The following is a 21606-nucleotide window of genomic DNA, read 5'->3' as shown; positions in this document are numbered from 1 at the left end:
GCTTTCGTTATACTTCAGGAATGATTTTATTCCTCTGTTCCAGGTGGCTGTGTTTGAGCTGTACAGATGCAGTCCTTCATTTTGGTTGCGCACACAGACTTCTTCTAGGAGTATAATTTTATTGACTCCACACTTTTCCAGATTATGAATTTTTAGCTTTGAGCATTTTGCCTGTCAGCTACCAGTAAGTAGCTGATGTTTCTCTCCTTTATCTGCCCTGATTTGGGCTTTTTTTGCTGAGATGTGAAATTCCGAATGTTTTCTGTCGAAGCCAGGGGTTTCCACGCATTGTTTTCCAGTTGGCTCAGTTCCCGCTCACCCGCCCTGTGGGGCTCAGGGATGCTCCCATGGAAAGTCCTCAGGCGAAGGGGAGCAAAGCTTGGGGAAATGGGAGGCGCTTTGACAATGCGGAGTCAACAGCAGGATGGATGGAGAGATGGACAGGCTGGCTTTGTTTGGAGCTGAGCCCTGCAGAAACGCATGCTGCTCTTCAGTTCAGAGCAGCGCGCCTGCAGCTGTCCTGCTCTGGCCAGCTGGGCTGGCCATGGTGCAGGGCTCGTCCTCCTGGCCTCGGGTGGTTTTGGTGAGGTCCCTAGAGGACGCCAGGCCTTGCAGTGAGGAAGGGCTTTGCTATCTGAAGCATTGCAGGCAGATTCAACTTTATAAGTCTTTCGTTTACATGGAAAAAATTGGTTACGTACTCTACAAAGGCTGCAGTGTGAGGTTAGAGACACATTCCTGGAAATTACAGACAGTCTGCTTTGGGACTTGTATTTATCACAGCCGAGGGGGGTGGCAGACCTCATTTTCTTTAATACTAGAGCTGAAAAATAAATGACCTTGCGAGTATTTCCTATTTCTATTTTATAGGATTTTTCAATTTCTTGTGATTTGATGATTGTTATTGGACACATTTATTATATGCACTGGGTTAATGAGATGCTGTCAAGTGGTTAAAATGAAAACCCGAACCCTTGAATAGGCTATAGTATGGGGGAAAAATCTTTTCGGGGAAAAAGCTATTCTCTTTATTCCCTTCTTTTCAAGCAAATATATAAAAATATTTGTTGGGCATGTTTATCAACAAGTGTACAACTGTCCTTTGCCCTGGCCAGCTCCAGCCAGCAGGCACCCAATGCACACCACAGGCTGTTTGCTGCCAAGGAGCAGGAGCCCCCAGAAATGCCTTCACCGCTACCCTCAATGGCAAAAGCCCCTTCCACCATCTGGAGGTTGTGACACCACTTTGCATTTTTTTTGCCAGACCTGATGCAAGGGGCTGCTTGGAAATGCTCCACTGACATCCTGAAAAATGTTGGCTTAAGCTTTTAAAAAGAGCTTTTGGCACAGGCAGGCCCCAGTGTGGTTTACAGGAGTGCAGCAGATAGGGAAGTTGCAGTTGATGACCAGGAGCAATCTGAACACTTTTCAAAGGACACAAACTGATTTTCACCAGTTGGCTATTTCCACTGGACAAGCGGTCTATTTCTGCTAGGTTTTTAACCCACGAGGCTGTGCTCGGGACTTGTAGAGCTGGGCTGTCTTCCAGTTCTTGTGCCAAACCTTGCGACCTTGGGCAAATCTTCCAGCCTGCCTGAGCACCCCCACTGTGCCCAGTGGAGTCCCATATGGGCTCCAGCACCACAGCCCTGTGGCTTCCCAGCAGGGAAGGTGCAGAGGAAGGGCTGGGGGGCATTCACTGCCCGGCTGTGGATCTGCCGGTTCTTCTCACCCTCTTGGGCAACCAGGGGAAGTCCCTGCTGTTGGAATGGGTACGTGTGAGCGTGGTCAGAGCTGTTCTGTCTACTTCACACGGAGTAAAAGTGAAGTACACCTCAGGTGTCAGGCAAGGGCTGCTACGCTCCTGAGAAATAAGCTTTTGGAAAAAAAAAAAAGCTAGAAAGTTCAGTGCAAGCAAATAGCTTTTATATAAGCCTTTTTATTTAGCTGTTTTTGAAGGTAGACTTCCTTTCCTAAATTAACTATGGAGAAACAATGTATTATTTCAGTTTGTCACAACAGTAATTGCTTTTTATTTTGAAGCTGAGCCCCCAAAACAACCAAATTTTAGATTGATGTTTTTTGCTTCTGAACTTGGCTTTATCAGCTTTAGTTCTCTGTTTGCTGAAGGTATTTTTGTGGCTTGAAATACTCGGAAAAGTGCAGAGCCCTCCAGCAGAACTGTGTGGGGTTCATTAATCTTGTCTTGACTTTGAGAAATGAGAAGCAAGGTGAGAGAAGAAGGAATCAAATTGGTTGAATTAGTTGTTTGGAACCAAAGAAAACATCCCATTATTTAACCCAGCTGCTGCTCCCAAAGTCCTCGTACAGAGGGACAGCAGACACCAGGTATTTTTAACAGCAGCTGACCTCCGTGAAGATCCATGCTGATGAGCTTGAGCAAGTCCCCATCCTGGAGCCTTCCAGTGCTGGTCAGAGGGTGCCCAAAGTCCCCACGGTCCCCTGCTGCCCTTGCTTAGGGCACTGGCAGCGATGTGGGGTGGGATGGGCAGAAGCCAGAGCCCCAGGTGGCTGTCCGGGGCAGCTGGGGCTGTGCTGAGAGGCTGGAACAAAACGAGCATCTCCCTTAATGGATGTAGGGAATGGGAAGGTTTTAGAAAAGTTTGTGTGCTGTCTGAGCGCCTTGTCAGTGGGAATTCATGGAAAGCGGAGAGTTTAGGATTCCTCAGGCAGGTTGCAATGTGTTTATTCCTATATATAGACAAGCTCTCCTCGAAACTTTTCCACCTTCTACACTTTGAGTCATTAAATCATTGTTTATCTCAGCCTCTCAGATCACATTTCTGTTTAGGTGAGAAATACCAGGCTAAATAGGCCAGAATCAGCTTAGAGCACTCTTCTTTCCCTAGTCCCCTTTCGAAGGGAATATCATCTCTAATCCGTCTGTAATACAGAATCACAGAATCACAGAATCGTCTAGGTTGGAAGAGACCTCCAAGATCATCTAGTCCAACCTCTGTCCTAACACTAACAAGTCCTACACTAAACTATATCACTAAGGGCTACATCTAAACGAATACCCACTGCATCCGTCCAGAAAGGTATTTGCTCATGCTTTTCTGTGGCGACAGACATGCTGTCTGAGCAGACTTACACAGAGCCCCCTCTTCCCTGCCTGTGTCCCCCAAAAAGGGTCGGTGTGATCAGTGGAGCACAGAAGTGCCAGCTGAAGGTTTTCATCCTGTGACATACGTGTGATACAGCGCCCTATTCCACTTGCTACACTGGTGTGGATTAGATCACATTTTCTTCTAAGGATATGGCAGGCAGAACAAAATGCCAGGAAAAAAAAAAAACAACAAAAAAACCCCCACCAACAACAAAGTAAAACCCTGCAGATCCCTTATGAGGCAAAACTGAACTTTTTTGATTTACATCAGTTGTAGATATGGTGACGTATGCTATGCTATTGAATTAAATGGCCCATTTTATAAGTAGCCATTTGAAAGAAGGGCACTTTTGGGGTTTTGTAGGGTTTACTAAAAGTTCTCAGTAGCCAAAAAAGCCCTGTGAAAAGTTCTGTGCTGAATCCCCCACGCAGCCCAGGCACTGCTCAGCAGGGATGATAGCTGTTAGCAGCCCGGGTACTTTCTTTATTGAACACTTTTTTCCTCAGTTTCTAGGGAAACACTTTATAGCACTGTATTTTTCAGAATGTCTTTCCAAACACCTCCACCGACACTTAATTAATGGAATTTTTAAGTATGGCTCCAGCTTCTGCAAATCAATAGCACGTTCCCGGGTGGCAGCTGTGGAGCAAGGAGACGAATCTGCTCCGTGAAGTTTGTCGGAGGGTGCACAGGGGCTGCGCACCGTGTCTGCATGTGCTGAGCTCCCCCAAAGGGAGGCAAGGCCATAATGCACGGCTGTGATGTTACTCTGTGCTGTTGTGAGGGTGCCCTGAGGAATCTGCACAGATGAAAGTGCCCTTGACAAAGAGCTGGGATGTAAAAATTAACTTTTTGGTGCCTTTCAGCACAACCTTTCTTTAGCTTCAGCATCCATGTGCATGGTGGCAACCTGTGGGGATTTGGAGGAGGGTGTAGAGGGCAGCTCAACGGTCCCAAAACCTGGGATCTCCTAGGGCAGACCTGGCTCTAGGGGTGGCAAAGACAGGCAGTTGCTCTAGGAGGCTGCAGATTGCTGACAGCAGGAGGATGGCCTTGCCCTTGCTGCTGTTTTTTGCCCACACCAGTCCCTGCAAAGGCAGGCAGGCAGTACTGCCTGGGGCCAGGACTCTCTCCTTGTGTTTTCAGGCCTGACCCTCAGTGTTAGGCTGGCAAAGCTCCGTTTGTCTCCATCTCTGGGTGTTCTGGAGCCAGCCATGGCTGGAGGCTGTGAGTGACAAACCTGGGAGAGGAGGGCAGGGGTCTGGAGAGGGGCAGCTGCCAACCCGGGGCTGTGCAGGAGGCGCAGGGCCACAGCCTGTCGTATCGGCGGGGCTGTGTGTCACTGTAACAGGGCTGTGCGTCAAAACTAAGGGCGGTTAGCAAGCTGGTAGGCAGAGACCCAATGGCTTTTACTCTCCACTCAGTTAAAATTCCCTTTGGTTTTATGGAAAAGTGCCAGAAGACTGTCCTGATGTCCCGGGTAGACATCTTGCTCTGGGATGCGGCTTTGGGAATCAGAACTGCAGTGAGCTGGTACCAGCTCCAGGTCCCTGCTGTGGTAATGTTTGTGGCTGCAGGAGCCCTCTGTTGCTTTCTGAAGAGCATTTATGGTATCTCAAATATGAAAGATGCTATATCAAAACACGTTTATTGCTATTTTACTGGCTATGAAGTTAAGGCCTGCTATGGGTTGGGATAAATGTTGATAGACTATCACCTTGGAGCAGAGTGCATCTCCTGGGCAGATAAGGACTGTACTCCAACTCTTACCGAGAGCAGCCTTTCCACTGTTTGGTTTGCTCTTACTGTGGTGATACATACAACACATTCATTGTTCCCTGGCCTGGCAAACAGCCATAGACCTGAACCTCCATCACCATCTGAGCTGTTAACCTAGGACTTGCCGTCACCTCTCCTCTGCCTTCCCAAAGGCAGAACACGATGAAATGAGGCTGTTCTCTGAGCACAAGTTTTGGCATCTGATGGACAGGAATATAGGGAGCTGAAGCTTTCAGGGAGCATTGAGCTGTTTCAGGGTGAATCCAGTGTAGGGCAGGTTTAAAAAGACACAAAAATCAGAGCTGGGGGAATGCCAAAAAATGTGTCAAGGCAAAGGGCTCCTTCTCATCTGATGGGGAGATAAAGTGCCGTGAGGCTGTGAACGCCTGGGGCATGTTTGCAAAAGGACTTGCAAAGAGGCACACAGCTCTTGCACTTTTATGGTGTCCCTGAACATGGCAGGGGGTAGGAATTAAATGATCTTAACGTTCCTTCCAACCTGAACCACTGTGTGATTCTGTGATTCTGTCCCTCACTACAACCCAAGTAACTGGGGTCCGAACTGCTCTGTGTCTGAGCACAGGAACAGGATGTGAAGGGTCTGCCTGTTACAGGTGGCTTCTTGCAGTTGATCCAGTTCTGCTCCCCTTGCAGTTGGTTAAAGCTTAGCATGACCTCACGTAACTCAAGTCCTTCCCAGGATGTGGTGCCTGGATCAATAATCTGATCCGTGTGCTGGATGCCCTTATTCCTCCTGTCTGAAGAATGGTAAATCTGGAAAGTTAAAAATAAGTAAGATGCCCTTAGGAAAGAAGAAAAGTAAGAAAAGCCCTTAGGAACAATCTCAGCACTTGCCAGCGGTGCTGGGGACAGGAGCCAGGTTTCCAGCTCTGTGCTAGAATACCGATGATAAATAAATCAGTGGCTGACCTGAGAGAGAAATAAAGGAGAAAGAAGAGGGCTCTGCTTGCTGCTGCTGAGGGATGGGATGGGGTGGGCAGGGCACTTTCAAATAGTTGGTTATCCATCTGTTGATGGGTCAGAGTGCAGGAAAGAGAGGGAACCAAGCAGGGCCTTTCCCCTCCCTGGGCGCAGGAGCTTGTGCCGGCATGAGAGCAGTGGGAGAATGTCACGGCTGTTTTCCAATCCTGTCTCTTCTAGGGTGTCTGTCTGCCCAGGGTGGACAGATCTTCCTCGCTTTTCCAGAGCCCCCAATGTGTTAAGGCACCCAGTATCTGCTTGTTCATTTGCTGTGTGAGTTTCACAGCCTGCTCTTCCTATGGGAATACTGGGTCACTGCTCCAGCATGGCACCAGATAGATGTAAAAGCATACTTCAGTGATTATAGTGTTGGGCAAGAGCGTGTCCTGATAACTGAGTTATTTTTAAAAGTCAGTTACAGCAGTCCAATGTGTGTAAACAGATTACTCACCATGTCCCCAGTTCCTTCGCCTAATCTAGAAAATCATCCAAGCTCCCAGTTGGCTTATGGAGCTCCGATGATGTTTTTCCATCTCCTTATCTTCAGATTTGTAGCTATTGATGTTTATTTTTTTTTTCCCACTTTGTTTTAAAGGCCAGGACCTGAAAACACAAAGGCTACTTGTTCCCAAAGCCTCATTTCCACAGTAAGATCACGGGGCTGTGGTGATGGGCCAGCTCATCGCTCACTGTCAGTACATTAGCGTGGAGACCTGTCCAGGGCTTGCTCTTCTCATGAACTTCTTGAAGACTTTTCTGGAAACAGGCTCTGTCTACTCAGGGAGTCTAATAGGACAATAAATAAATCCGGCAAAAGGAGAAAATAGCCAAGAAAAGCCTAATTCGTGTTAACTTGGTCAAGAAGTCCTCAGTACAGATAGCTCTGAGGAGTGAGGAAGCTGACCAGGAGCTGCTCGATGTATCTGAGCAGCCTCAGACGGAGTCTCAGGTGCTTGGAGGACAAGTGTGAGTAGAGGACGTCACAGGAGAAACCTCTACGAGGCTTGTGCATGGGGATATGAGCCTCTTCTTTGCTGGTAGAGATCCCTGGAAAATAAAATGACTGCCTTACTTCCTTGGGGATTAAACTGTTTTTGTTGTATTTTGGGTCATGCTGGAGTGGAAGAACGTGATTTCTCCATTCCCAAGCAGCTGGGATAGATTCGGTCCCATTACCGCCATTATTTGCAATTTCCATTTTTATGGGCCGTAATGGGGATGTGATTCTCAGGCAGAGCTGGCAGCTACAATGAAACATGGTATGGTTTTTTGTTTTGCTTTTTTGTTTTTTTTTAATTCCTTGCAGTTCAGCTACTGTTCAGTATGCTTTCCTGAGCCCAGCAGATCTGGGTCTAGTCCAATTCAGGCACCTTGTGTTTTTGTATTGCTTTTACTCTTCCCTATAAGCCGCGCTCAGAGCCCTTGTTGGTGCCGTCTCCTTGCAGCACTGTGAGGATCTGTTTAGAACTGCCCTTGGAGACACACTGTAACACAGAAGTTTTTATTGGAGCTAGAAGCTGTAAGCTGATTTAGCTAAGTGTCCCTCACCTGGAATACCCACTGAAGTTAGTAACAAAGTTCAAGTGGCCAGAAAATTAATCACAAAACATAAACCAGCTTTCAGTACTCGCCCTCAGTGAAAGTGTACTGAGCCAGCTTTCCAGAAACATCACTGTATCAAGGTTTTCAAGACTCTTTGATTTTCAGGTGCTATTAAGTTGTCAGCAGCATTGCAGACCCCTGTGCAGAGGAGCATCTTCACTACTTTCTGCTCGGCACTGCCAGGGAGCTGCAGACACTGAGTTGGGAGCCAGTTTCCCTACTAACACAGCAAAAATTACCCACAAAAAATAATAAATAAAATAAAGTTGTTCATAGCCTGTTGTCTTTTTTGAGCTTTGTGCCTCTTGTCTTGGTTGGTCCCTTTCACATTTGAGTGCAACATTGCACTTTCACATGGGAAATGGCACTGCATCTAAGGTGTTGGGTGCAGACACCTTACTTCTTTCTCCTTGTTTTGCCTCAAAACTTTGAGATAACTCAGAGAGGCAGCAGCTAGTACCCCCTTAGGGATCAAAGAGCAGTTCCTTAAACTTGGCTTTGCTCCCAATTTATGGAAGAAACCAGTTGTGTTGCTGAATGCTCGTTTGAAGTTCACAGATCTGTGACTAGAGCCCACACTTGGTGCCAACCAGCAGCCATGGGATTTAAATAAAACAAGAGATTTAAGTGCTTTGCTCTCAATTCAAGGGCTTTCCACGTCTTGTGCTATCCAGAGCCTAAATGCAAAATTGAGATTCATACAAAAACAGCTGATGAGCACATGCTCTGGGGGTGGAAGGCTATGGCTGCCACCTCTGGAATCAGCATTACCAAGCTCTGATCTTAATGGTATAGCTCGCAGCGAGGCAGTGGAGCTAGAAATGCCTGGTTTCTCAAAGACGACTTATCCGACCTGACTGATCTGCTCTGTGTCAGGATACAGCTAACTTGCTGAGCAGCTTGGAAATTGTGGCACTGGTGAAGGGACCAAGGAGACACGCAAATTCCTGGAGAAAGAAGGCAATCACTCAGTCAAGTACTTGAAGGAAGGGGCACGCACCTTGGAAGCTGAACAAATGAACTGCACCATGCTGTGCCTTCAAAAATCTCATTGAGACATACAGTCCTGTGTTGTCCTCAAAAAGAAGAAGTAAAATTTTCTTCCTGCCATCGTCTTGTAATGAATGAGTGAACCGTGTGGCTGAGCACAGGGGCATTCTCAAATGAAATGTATTCCAGAAATTAATGAATTATCTTATCTGTGCCAAGTCTTCCATTAGCAGGGGTAACAACAAGAAACTCTTTCATTTCTCTAGATTCTTGAAACTGGGACGCTGTCCAGGAAATATTAGAAGCTAGACAGCCAATAGCTGTATTTGACTTTTATTGTCCAAGGTGTAAACTGTAAGCAGGGAGAGAAGTACGCAGCATGGGTATTTCAATGTACAGCCTGATGCCAGGACTCTTCCACCAGTCTTGACTGAACGGCTGTCATTTAACAATATTTCCCTGAGTGCAGATATTGCTTCCAAGAGTAAAACAGAGACTTTCATGCTATTTAACTTGGAAGTCTTGCAACTTGCAGGCTTTCAGCAAAGATGGGAACAAAGGCTTTTCCTGGTCTGAAAATGAGAACTTGGTTCTGGAATGCCAGCAAATACTAAGAGCTGCCATTATGGTGTCTCAATGAAGAGTTATGTTTGGGAAACGTGTGTGGATAGGACAGACTTTCTCGTTTTAATGGCAGAAATAATAGTAAGGCAGGCAAACAAATGCTTTCAGCCCGGGAGCGGCAGCTCGCCGTTGAAGGCTCTGCTCAGTCAGTCTTAGAGCACGCCGGTATTGCACCTGGTTATTGCAGGAAGCATTGCATGGATTTTTGTGAGCATGTGAAACATGAACACTCAGAATATGTTTAACAAGAGTCTGATCCTTCATTACCCAACCCACTCCCATGCTAGAGGAGGTTATATCGTAGATCTGCATCAAATACATCCAGTTACTCCTTGTTTCTAAACTACTGAAACTAAAGCTTGAGATATTCACATATGCAATAGAAATAGTGGTAATGCTGTTTATGCCTCTGTAAAATTAAAACGATTTTACACAGTAACAGAATTACAAACACTCTTTCTTGAAAGTACTGGAAAAATAAAGAGTTTCACTGAATCAGGTCTCCTGAGCATAGCTATGCTGTATTTGTCATTTGAACACTCAGCCTGCTCTGTTTGCAACTTCCATGTGACAAGGAATAGGCAAGAGCCACTTATCTGGAAAATAGAGGATAATCATGTTATTAAGATAGACTACACGCCAAAAGTCAGGTTTATTTATATTCTTTATTAAACTGACACACGTAGCTTGGCAGAGGCAGTGGGCATACATCTGAGGAGCAATTCTAGTTAGGAACTGATCAAGAAATTTCTGATTAAAGGCATGTTTGATCTTTGGTTTTATTCAGCATTTCCAAAGGAGAAACGATTGTTACAACATCTCTGCTACACTTTGTAGTGTGCCTAAATTCCTGCCCGTGCCTAAATCAGGCTTGCTTTCTCATAGCAGTATTTGGTAACCTCATTGAGATAAGTAGACCCTGCATATCCGAAAAGCATTATTATGTGCATGTAAAGATAAAAGGGGAGTATTTGGCATGTGAAGGGAGCACTGGGAGTCAAATGTGAAAGCCTGGAAATAGAAGGTACTGAACCAAACACAGTGCAAGGTCTGGTGATTGCTTGTGTTTGTGCAGTGCTTTGCACAAGGGATCTCCTACGGTATTTGTAAATGGATAACAAACAGAGCAATAGCAGCAGCTGCCTTTCCTTCATGTAAATGCCACGATCTTAACCTAACGCTAATTTAATAAGTTAATTTTATCTTATATTTTAGGTGACAGTCTAATGGTTTTTAAGGATTGTACCTACATGTATCAGCCTTGCAGCAATATCCTTTCCTACGTGGGTGTAACTTATGTAACGCTTGATCTGCTGATTGGGAAAGAGCAGAGCCTGGCTCTTCATCCTCCGTTTGATGAGAAGTAGGGACAGACGTGGCTGCTGGGTGCCAGCACAGCTCCCCTGCAAGGGGTGAGGCCAGGAGGTGTAGGCAGTGCCCTGAGACTCACCAGGTCGGGGTTTATCCCCTGGCTCAGCATGCTGCTCCCATTAACTTTGCAAGCTGCTTGTGCTCTCAAGGTCTTAGACCTCTGTCTGTCTGCAGATCGTAACAAGGGATCACGTTGTTCAGAATCAGTTTTCAGCCCCAGACATGTCCTCCAGAAAAGGCAGGAACTTCTGCTGGTGGAAACTAAGGAGACTGCATGGGTCAGCAGGAAGCTCGTTTTCTCTGGGGTCGTTACTTGGAGCCTCCTGTGCCGTGATGGCCAGCCCGAACCCAGGCAGGCTCAGCCCCTGCGATGTATGTGGGGCTGGAGCTGCTGCTCTGGCATTGCTTGATACCCACCGAGGTCCCGCAGTGTCTGGCAGCTCCAGCACACACCTACTCCCCGAATGGGAGCGCTCCTAGCACGTACCTGATTGACTGCACAGCCCACACACAGCAATTTTTAAAACATTTAAATAGCCTGTCTTCTTTGCTTCATCTTGACAATTGATTTTAATCAGTATTATCAGCTACTTAAGACACCTAATTCTCTGAAGCACTCTAGCAGTCAGCCTGCAGGAGATATGTGGAGTGGAGGTGTGGGCTCAGTGGCGTTCTCAATGGCTTTGTCCAGGAGGTGACCCGAAATCCTTGTTTCGTAGTTTGTGGTCCTGCCTGAGCTGCTGCTATTCACAGTAAGTTGGTGCTTTTTAAGTCCCACACCATCAGTGAAAGCGAGTTGGTTTGCACAACTTTTTCGAGGTTCAAACCAGCACAAAAGGAAAAAAAAACATTACCCTTTCCTACCCACCCCACTGCTGCAATGTATTTGGTTAAAGAAAAAAAAAAAAAGAACCACTCAAATAAACTAATCACATGACTGAGTTATTCTGATATGTGGAATACTGCTTATTTGTGGCTTGTCAATACTTTAATTAATTTCAATCTGTTTCTAAAACAGAAGTAAAAGTACATAATTGATTTGAATCTGTTAGGAGTGGTCTTGCCATCTGCACAGTCTGAAGCAAAGGCAGTGAAACATTTGAATGCGTTGTAAGAAATTATATGCTTCTACATTAATGCTGACTTCTGATTAATATTTTTAGGTGGTAGTAGAATAGAATATGGTAACAGCTGGAAAGCCATAGATCAAATAATATCTTCCCTATTGTCATGTTTCCATACTAAGACATGGATTGTTAGGTTTACTCATATAATAACATATCTTCATTTTTAAGTGTTTAACACTCAGCCTCTGATTTTATGCCTGGGAATAATCAGGGTAGTAGAGAGGAGGAGAGGCAAATAACAGCTTATTTGCAGTTAAAGACCTGCATGAAATACCACGTCACCTGGAGTTACAGAGTGAAAAGCCATGGCTTGGGTGAAGAGTAAGCAGTCTGACTCCACTGCGTATTCCCCATTTCCCCTAAGGCCCCTGTAAATAAAGGAGGAATCTAGGATCACCTGGTAAAACTCACTGCTCTGAGCTCTTAATCCTCATCAGTGAGAATTACACGTGCACCTTGCTTTGAAGTGCTCAGGAGGTCCCTGGCTGCCTCCAGGAGATGCTCCAGGTCACCTTGTCAGGCAGAGTTATTCCCTGCCAGTTAGGAAATGGTTCTCCATGCCCCCTGGGTTTCAGCTGCACTCCTCTGCCGCCAAAAGAGAAATCCTGTTTATTCTACCCTTGCCCCGTTTTCCGTCTCTCCCATTCCCTTTCTCTCTCTGACACCCACAGCAGTGTCTGTGAGATGCCCAAGGTGCTTTCAGCTGTTTATTGGTGACTTTGTCCTGCTGCAGTTGCAGTGAGGTCTGGCAGGGATTTGTAACGAATACCAGAGGAGCAATATATGCAGTCTTACCAACATGACCGATCTGTGCGGTTTAATTGCTGCATAGAATATGCAAAAGCACTAGAGGTCAGATAGAGAAGGTGGGGTGTTTACAGGAAAGTAGAAATTGAGCTTGGAAAAAAAAGTAATTACACCTTTTTTAAAAACATTAATGACTACACAGAACAGCCTTTTAAATATATCCATGTGGGTTTTAAGCATTCATTCCACATCAGTATTTCACCTTTTTCCTTAAGTGATTTCTATATTCCTACTAACCAACAATCATTTTGTCTGAATCTCATTTCCTTGTAACAGCAAACCCATCAATCTCTTCTTTATTAAATAGGGAAGCATGCTTGGAAGCCAGAGCACTCAGATTTGATCAAAGATGTTATGCAAACCATTGATTTTAATTTACAGCAATATCCACTTCTTCCATTATTAACAGCTTTGAATTACTGAGACTGAATAATTAACAAATATTCATACTTGATGATAGATTATTCAAAAGGCAGATGAGCAGGAACATATCCCAGATGAACGTCCTTCTTGCACCCCTGGTGATGTCTGCGTCTAATGTTCCCCAGGGGAGCAATACAAGGGGGCATGAGAGCAATACTCTTTGTAGAGATCTCCCAAACACTTCGGAAACTGTTGTCAGAGCAAATGCCCCTCAGACACGTGTCAGGGCATGTTTCTGGCCTCCTGCCTCTGTTCAGGGCCCTGGACTGTAGCCAGACTGGTGCAAATGGTGCAGGCGTGGGGGATGATGAATGACAGTGATGTCCCAGCAGGCAGCCTCAGGGCACCCCCAAACCCCAGGGACCCCCAAAACATGATCCAGCAGGCTCAGTCACCAGGTCCCCTCGCAAGGCACTGCTCAGAGAGGTGGACGAAGGCCAGCTGAACCCATGCTGGCAGGGCCTGGGACGATGGAGTTGGCTCTCCCCATCCGTACCCGCTGCAGAATCTGGGGAGATGCAAGGTGCTCAAATAATCCGGAGACGGGAATTGTTTAATAAGAGCAGACGGATGGGCAAAGCTAGATAAGACAAAATATGAATCTGTCTGCCTGGCTCTGTATAAACGGAACCATCCTCCTCCTCTCCACCACTCTGCCAGCATTTGTGTGCTGCCCTGGAGGAAAAGGAACACCTTTTGTAGGGAGCTATTCAGTGTGGTGTGACGTTTTGTTTCACATCCACAGAGTGATGTCAGCCCATTGTGAGGGCTCTGTTTAGAAAGGTACAATTACAGCTCGATGAAGGTGCTTTTGATCCCAGCGTCCCCATTGTTCGCCAGCTTTTCATCCTGCCCTGTACACAGCCAGCAGGCCTGGGGCTGAGACCTGACCTTTGAAGTCACTTCTTTTCCTCATCCCTCTAATTTTTGTGGAGCCTTCTGCTGAACGTTATTAATGAAGGCTCTGGCGGTCGGTTGTGCTCACAGTACCAGTGCTGGCTTGTGCCTGCTCTTCCCCAGCAGTACAACATCTGTCTGCACGAGGAGGGAGACGGCGGGCCCAGAGCTGTCTGTGCCCCCAGCAGAAGAGAATCGCCTTGGGCATCCTGCTGGGCCTTCTCCAAAACATGTTGCTGCCGTGCACGTCCGTCTGGCGGCACCCCAACCTTTCTGCCTCCCCAAATCTCCAGACATTTCTTCTGGGGAAAGGAGAGATTTCAGATCAGATGGAGATGGACGAATGGGGGAGTGAATTCTAGTTGGGGAAAGAATGATGATGTCCTTTCCTAGGAGCCGTCATATGGCTAGTGACCAGTTCTGTAGAGTGCCTTGGGATCTGGGTGTTGGAATAAGGACCTGGATGCCAATTACCTTTAGTTTTGAGGAAAGCATCTATGTATGCAGTTTAGGGCAGTCATTGGTGACAGAAGGCACGGAAACTGATGCCATGTACTTGATTTTGCATCGAGCATGTTACTACTAGGTGGAAGAAAGCTGCCCAGAGGCAGTATTTGCTGTTCTGAGAGTTCAAAAGACAGACCAGAGGATCTCACCTAGAGCTATTTAACACAAACCGCTGTGACAGACAGACCTTTGCAGCATGAGAGAGCACGCGAGGGAGGTACCGCTATATGCACGTAGGCATTTCATTTCCTACAGGCCACCGTCAGGGATGGAATGATGGATGAGGCAGATCCTTTTGGCAGATGGGGATTTTCTTCCATCAGATAGGAGGAGGCGGACTGGATCAACGTAGGCAAATTGCCTGCAACAACTGAGTGTAATTATAAGAACTGCAGACACAAAACCCACTCATTTCAAGAGTTGTCCAAGAACTAATGACCCAGGGCAGTGGGAAGCAACATTTCCAGCAAAAGCTGGGAAATCCATACTTAGTTCTGACAGAGCCTTGTCACCATTTCTGAATGTACCAGCATTTGCCTAGAGCTGCTAGTTTCCCAGGAGGCCTCTTGGAGCCTTAATTGCCCTCACTGAAGTTGTGTTAAGTCCAGGAGACAACTCTCCCTAATTAAATGTAAACTCTCAGATGCTGAATAAAACCTGCTCTTGATTTTGCCTTTCTTCTATCTTAGCATCTGTAATTGCCTTGCACAAAAATAAGTGTCTTGCTGAATGCAGATCCATGGCTGTGGCTGACCCTGTCAACACCACCCCGGCGACCTTTCTCCATTAAGCAGGACTGGATTCACTGACGTTAGCACCAAAAACCATTAGGGCGAAAGAAGCAGCCATGCCTTTGCCTCACATTTACCACCTGGGCCGCGACCATTCACCTAACACAAGACAAAACCCACTGTCTTACTGGGTTCCCTTCGCTCCAAGCCACCTCTACCTGGGTGGAATACACCAGGAACATCCAGAGAGACACGGGGCTGGCAGCACTCGGGGACTTTTTGCCTGAAAACTCTGCAGGGAGGTGGGATACACCCATCTGTCCATGCTATGTGACCTTTTTTAAGCTTCTGGTTTTAATTCATGAGATTATCCTGAATTAAAAGCTATGTGTGCTCTCATGGGGGAGAAAGCACTGCTTGGCATATGGACGTACATTTCTGAAGTTAGGGTATGCAGTTGTATCAGACCTCTTTCTCATTATAGCTGGATAATTGAACTTGTTTTCTATCCTGTGTAGGTCTGCCTGGTGCTGTGTGTTTCCATGAGGCTAGTGTGAGGCCAGGGCATCTCCTTTCTTCTTTCTTATTTGCTCATAAACATCCTCACCCTTCTGGATGAGTCTATACCCAAATGCATTTCCTTGTAAAACTTTAAAACTCATGAATTCCTGAGATGGTGTTCATACTGCATATGATGAGTTCAGGCTCAGTGGGCTGTGATCTGACCCAACAGTGCAACTGGCAGCGGGCAAAAAAAGTCAGACTGAAGGTGGCACCGGGGACAAAACCAGAAATTGTGATTAAAGGGGTGCTCTGCAGTGCAGGCACGAGCTGAGACGCCTATTAAGATAGCACAGGCACTGGGGATGGGACTGCAGCACAGCCTCTAATCTTTTTGAGCTTTGCCAAAATCAGGAGAATTCAGTGAGATAAAGTGTAAAAGCCTGGATTGGATTTAGTAAATAAAACATGACCCCAGAGGAAGTCAAACTAAAACAGAATAACAGTTCAATTTTTCAATGACGTGAACAATCTCACAGCATTAATCCTGGGTGCCGAGTGCCAGCTCTGTGCACGGTGAAGGAATCTCCTTGCAGAATTAGTGCCGAGTGCTGCTCCTAATGCTGGTTTATTTCTAGACACACCTGATGCTATGAACAAACACCCGTTCTCACCACTCTGATGTACTGTGGAAAGTGACACAGGCAGGTGGAAGTTTGGGGTGCCTTTTGTTCTGGATATATAATTAGAAATAGCCTAAAAAGAAAAGTGACTCAAAAATTTGGTAATAAAAACATTTTATGAATGCTACTCATTGCACATTGTTTATTACCTTCCTCTTTTGAAGACTCCAAAAAAAAATCTTAAAAAAACCAAACCAAACAAAAAAAGAACATTTAACAAGATATTTGTAGAAATGCAGATTTAAAATATGTCTAACATTGTGTTTGCATGTTATCCTTCCTTCTTTCCTTTCCTTGCCTTGCCTTGCCATGCCTTGCCTTTTCACTAACTGGAAGAAATTATTGATGTCAAGGTAGAGGGAAATTGGGCACTTCCTTTTCCAAAATTGTTTTATTTTCCCTAATTCTGGAACAGTTTCTAAGTAAAACGAAATGAGAAAAAAGAGAAGAGAAGAGAAGAGAAGAGAAGAGAAGAGAAGAGAAGAGAAGAGAAGAGAAGAGAAGAGAAGAGAAGAGAAGAGAAGAGAAGAGAAGAGAAGAGAAGAGAAGAGAAGAGAAGAGAAGAGAAGAGAAGAGAGAAAGAAAAGAAAAGAAAAGAAAAGAAAAGAAAAGAAAAGAAAAGAAAAGAAAAGAAAAGAAAAGAAAAGAAAAGAAAAGAAAAGAAAAGAAAAGAAAAGAAAAGAAAAGAAAAGAAAAGAAAAGAAAAGAAAAGAAAAGAAAAGAAAAGAGGAAAGGAAAGGAAAGGAAAGGAAAGGAAAGGAAAGGAAAGGAAAGGAAAGGAAAGGAAAGGAAAGGAAAGGAAAGGAAAGGAAAGGAAAGGAAAGGAAAGGAAAGGAAAGGAAAGGAAAGGAAAGGAAAGGAAAGGAAAGGAAAGGAAAGGAAAGGAAAGGAAAGGAAAGGAAAGGAAAGGAAAGGAAAGGAAAAGGAAAGGAAAGGAAAGGAAAGGAAAGGAAAGGAAAGGAAAAGGAAAGGAAAGGAAAGGAAAGGAAAGGAAAGGAAAGGAAAGGAAAGGAAAGGAAAGGAAAGGAAAGGAAAGGAAAGGAAAGGAAAGGAAAGGAAAGGAAAGGAAAGGAAAGGAAAGGAAAGGAAAGGAAAGGAAAGGAAAGGAAAGGAAAGGAAAGGAAAGGAAAGGAAAGGAAAGGAAAGGAAAGGAAAGGAAAGGAAAGGAAGGAAAGGAAAGGAAAGGAAAGGAAAGGAAAAGAGGAGGGGAGGGGAGGGGAGGGGGGGAGGGGAGGGGAGGGGAGGGAGGAGGGGAGGGGAGGGAGGAAGGGAAGGGAAGGGAAGGGAAGGAAGGGAAGGGAAGGAAGGGAAGGGAAGGGAAGGGAAGGGAAGGGAAGGGAAGGGAAGGGAAGGGAAGGGAAGGGAAGGGAAGGGAAGGGAAGGGAAGGGAAGGGAAGGGAAGGGAAGGGAAGGAAAAGAAAAGAAAAGAAAAGAAAGAAAAAGAAAAGAAAAGAAAAGAAAAGAAAAGAAAAGAAAAGAAAAGAAAAGAAAAGAAAAGAAAAGAAAAGAAAAGAAAAGAAAAGAAAAGAAAAGAAAAGAAAAGAAAAGAAAAGAAAAGAAAAGAAAAGAAAAGAAAAGAAAAGAAAAGAAAAGAAAAAGAAAAAGAAAAAGAAAAAGAAAAGAAAAAGAAAAGAAAAAGAAAAAGAAAAGAAAAAGAAAAGCAAAGCAGAGATTCAGCCTTTCTGCTGATGAACACGAGCCTCTCAGCTTTCTCTGTAAATAGGAAAAATTCTTTGTTAAGGAGCGCTGAGGTGTTGGTGGGCTGTTTGGGGATGCTGCTGCTGTGATGGCCAAGCCACAGGCGGGTGCCTGGCGCCCCCGGCTCTGCAGGAACCTGGGCAGCCTCCAGGCTCTGGTGCATTTTCTTTATTTTCCTTTTTTTTTCTGTGCTCCCCAGTTCGAGTGAGGGCTTCGGCGTAGCAGAGAAGATCGTGCTGCTCACCTTCATCTCGGCGGTTATTCTGATGGCCATCCTGGGGAACCTGCTGGTGATGGTGGCGGTATGCCGGGACAGGCAGCTCAGGTGAGCCCATGCAGCCCCCACGGCTCCCCCTTCAGCCGGGGGGCATGGGGCAAGGCCCCAGATGAAAGCCCTGTGCACGAATCTGGGAGCATAGACCACAAAGGAGGTGCCACCATTAGCTCTGGGGCAGAGTCACACTGCTACCTCGGTCTCGGTGTCCCTGCCCTCAGATCCGCCCTGTGGCCGTGGGACCATTGCAGTCTCCATCCCCTACACATTTAGCACTTTTGGTGTCAAAACCAGATAAATCAGTGAAAAACAGAGCAGAGCAGCAGTGCTCAATCCCATCTCCAATTCCCTTTCTCACTAGCCCTTCAGTAAAACATGCAGCTCGAGGTCCTTCTGCAGCTGCGCTGCGCTGCCGCAGCCTGGCAAATGTTCTCAGCAATTTGCGGCGGTTCACAGGCAAAACTGTCTTGAGGCTTGCTGCTCCCCCTGGGATTTGTCAGACCAGCCCCAGGAGCGGAGGGAGATGTTCAGCAGCCTCTATTCATATTCTGCGTGGGATTTTTAATGGATTTAATTCTATTTTATTGTTATGATTTAAAAAGTACTCTTCAAGTTAAAATTATAGCTTTGGTCTCAATTCTTCTCAGTGCTTTCTGGAAGGATTTTGTCAATTTACAAGTTAAAATAAAATCCCCCTCCTCGCCCCCAAACTCTCCAGTGCAAGGTGTGAGACTGAGCCAGAGGCAGAGGCCTACGGGCATCTACTTACCTCTTACATGTGAGCAGGAAAATGTGTTTACGCAGGGGAGACGGTGGTTGTTTAGGTGTAAAAACCAGGAACGAGCTAGGTGTGACAATATAAAGTGGGAAATTTGTTAGAGAGGGCCTTTCTATGTGATGAAGCAGTTTAGACCCAACCACAAGCCAAATTCTCTGTCTACGCATAGAGGATGCTGCATTGAAGATGTTCATTTTGTTATCTGCCTTGCAGGAAAATCAAGACCAATTATTTCATTGTTTCCCTTGCCTTTGCGGACCTGCTGGTGTCAGTGCTGGTGATGCCGTTTGGAGCCATTGAGTTGGTTCAGGACAACTGGATCTATGGAGAGATGTTCTGCCTCGTTCGGACATCTCTTGACGTCCTGCTCACCACAGCATCAATCCTGCACCTGTGCTGTATCTCACTGGACAGGTATGAGCAGAGCAGCAGAGAAAATAGTGTTTGCTTTAAGTTTCTTCAGTGTTGTTGCTTATCTGCAGTAGCCAAAGAGTGAGCATGATCCTGCTGGGTACCATGCAGCAATAAATCTCTCTTGGTAGCTCTTTTTGGAAAGAGCTGTCCGAATCCTCACTGCTGTAGGAAGACTTTGAAGGGGATGAGATTTTTGTTGATAGAGCAAGCTAGGTTCTCGGCCAGTTCCTGGCACAGCTTTGTTTGCCTTATTGATCAGATGTGCTACAGATTCTCCTTCAAGATAAAGAAAAGACATCCTTAAAATGGATCTGCAGGAAAGATATGCAAGATCTGTAGCAGGAGGTGCGTCTTGCACAGGTCGTTGTGTTTGCAGGGGAAGTGCTGCTCATGGCCAGGGGCTGTGGGGCTGGGCTGGTGATCAGCTCGCTGTGCTGTGCTGAGCCCCGTGCACCCAGGGACCGAGGCACTAAACTATCTGGCTTTCTCTGTTATCAAAAAGTGTTTGACAAATCTTCCAAGTGCTATCAGAACTGTTCTTCCTGCTGTTAGCCAGACAAGCATCCGTATTACTAAACGACACATTTTGACATACATTACTAGGTTATATAGAGAAAGACGTAGAGAACAAGCCCCCACCCCCAAATTTTATAGGCCTTTTTAGCTAAGACATTAATTTGCACATCTTCACTAGTGAAGGCTAACAAGGAGGTAAGTAAAGCTGTTGAAAAGGTATATAGGCTTTTTGGGAGATTCTAAAAACTTTCTTTTCTTTTAAACTTTTCTTGCAAAATTAAAGTGAAGCCAAAATCCTAAAGAAATCACAGCAAACAATTTTGTTTTACTGATGTCTGCAATTTTTCACGGTAAACTACAGACCTTTTCAACTTTAAAACAAACCTTACTGAATAGCAAGCATTTTTCACAGTCTAAATACTTAAAATAAAACATTTTGACCAGCTATTCTAACAGGCAATATTTAGAGTCTTCAGTTGCTTTCTGTGCAGAGATTTCAATACCTTTAAAAATACTATTACTTAGCATTACTAATATGGCTACAATAACCATAATCATTCTCATCATCATGACAACTGGTATTTAAATAACATCTTTCATCCAAAGTGTCTGTACTCAGCTAGGCTTCAAAAGATAGTTGATTAACTTCTCCATTGATTGGCAGAACTCCTTTTGTGTGGGAGGCAGGGGCACCACCACGTGAAGTAGCTCACCCAGATAGGAGCTGATGTGCAATAGCTGTGGTGTGTTTCCATAGCTGGACGTTTAGATGGCTGGAACACAAATGAGAACCTCGTTATCTTAAAAACATTGACAAATTGCCACTTGGAGCGAATTACCAGTAAAGCAGATGTGAGGATGTGAACTTATTATGTAAAATCGTGGAGTTTGATTCTTCAGGCCCTTAAGTAACGTCAGGGGGTTGTGCAGAGGGGGGACACAAGGGGAGAATATTACTGCCACCTTCCAAGGGGCAAGGACTCCATGTGGGGTCTGCAGAAAGGAAATTTCCCCCTTCCTCCTGCAGATGCCCCCTTCTTGCAGCCCCCCGACACATGGTGAGCTCCCACTCCTGCTGTCCCCACTGGTCCCCCTGCTGCTGGGACAGCCTCGCTGGGTGTCCAAGGTTGCGGAGGCTGCCCCAGGTTGTGGCTGTCAACATGCGTGGCGTGGAGGTGGGAATTTGGGGACACAGAACAGACATGGCAGCTTTACACAGGAAGATTTGCTCTTTGTAAACAGAGCGGAGGCAGAGTTTGCAAACACACAGCTCAGCAGAATGAACTGAAACTGGAAATACATTTAAAAAAATTAAATGAGATGGGTTAGATTACGGAATAAAACATTCAGAGCAGAGCGGGAACACCTGGACAGGACAACATGTTTCCCTTCCATGCTCTCCTGTTCTCTGGCCCGGGGAGCCTTGCACGCTCTCTGCCGCATGCAGATCTGCTCTTCCAAAGGGTGCGAGAGAAATCCCCCAAAACCTGCCACACCCCCGGTATTGGCCATATTAGACTAAACAGCAGTCAAATGGCTTGAAGAGAAGCAGAGGGTGAATTCATTGCTCGCTGATGAGCGTGCTGAAAGCCTCCGTGAACCCAGGCATGAGGAAACAGAGCTACACTGCCTGTGACTCGGAAACACGGCAGCAATTTTGAACAGCTGACAAACCTGAAGTTGCCAGATGTTAGGGAATTGTTTCAGGGCACACAAATGCTCTTTCTCTTTCGTGTGTGTTTACCATATGTGTACTGTTCTTTGCTCTCAGA

At 45.7% G+C, this 21606-nt stretch overlaps 1 protein-coding gene across 6 annotated transcripts in view; it reads left to right on the top strand.

The window, feature by feature from the left end:
- The window catches only part of HTR4 (5-hydroxytryptamine receptor 4), a 167867-nt gene that overhangs the window by 81909 nt on the left and 64352 nt on the right, over positions 1 to 21606 (top strand). For all 6 annotated transcript variants that reach the window (XR_010824939.1, XM_066977175.1, XM_066977174.1 and 3 more), the window contains exons 3-4: positions 18052 to 18177; positions 19118 to 19318. Coding sequence is in view for 5 of the 6 variants with exons in the window: in XM_066977175.1 (XP_066833276.1) it covers positions 18052 to 18177; positions 19118 to 19318 (327 nt within the window). In the remaining variant the exon portion in view is untranslated. The remainder of the gene's footprint in view (positions 1 to 18051; positions 18178 to 19117; positions 19319 to 21606) is intronic.

The sequence above is a fragment of the Anser cygnoides genome, chromosome 14 (assembly GCF_040182565.1).
Source record: "Anser cygnoides isolate HZ-2024a breed goose chromosome 14, Taihu_goose_T2T_genome, whole genome shotgun sequence".
In the NCBI taxonomy this organism is placed as follows: Eukaryota; Metazoa; Chordata; class Aves; order Anseriformes; family Anatidae; genus Anser; species Anser cygnoides.
The sequence above is the reverse complement of the archived record's forward strand: the minus strand, read 5'-3'. Positions and strand labels throughout refer to the sequence as shown.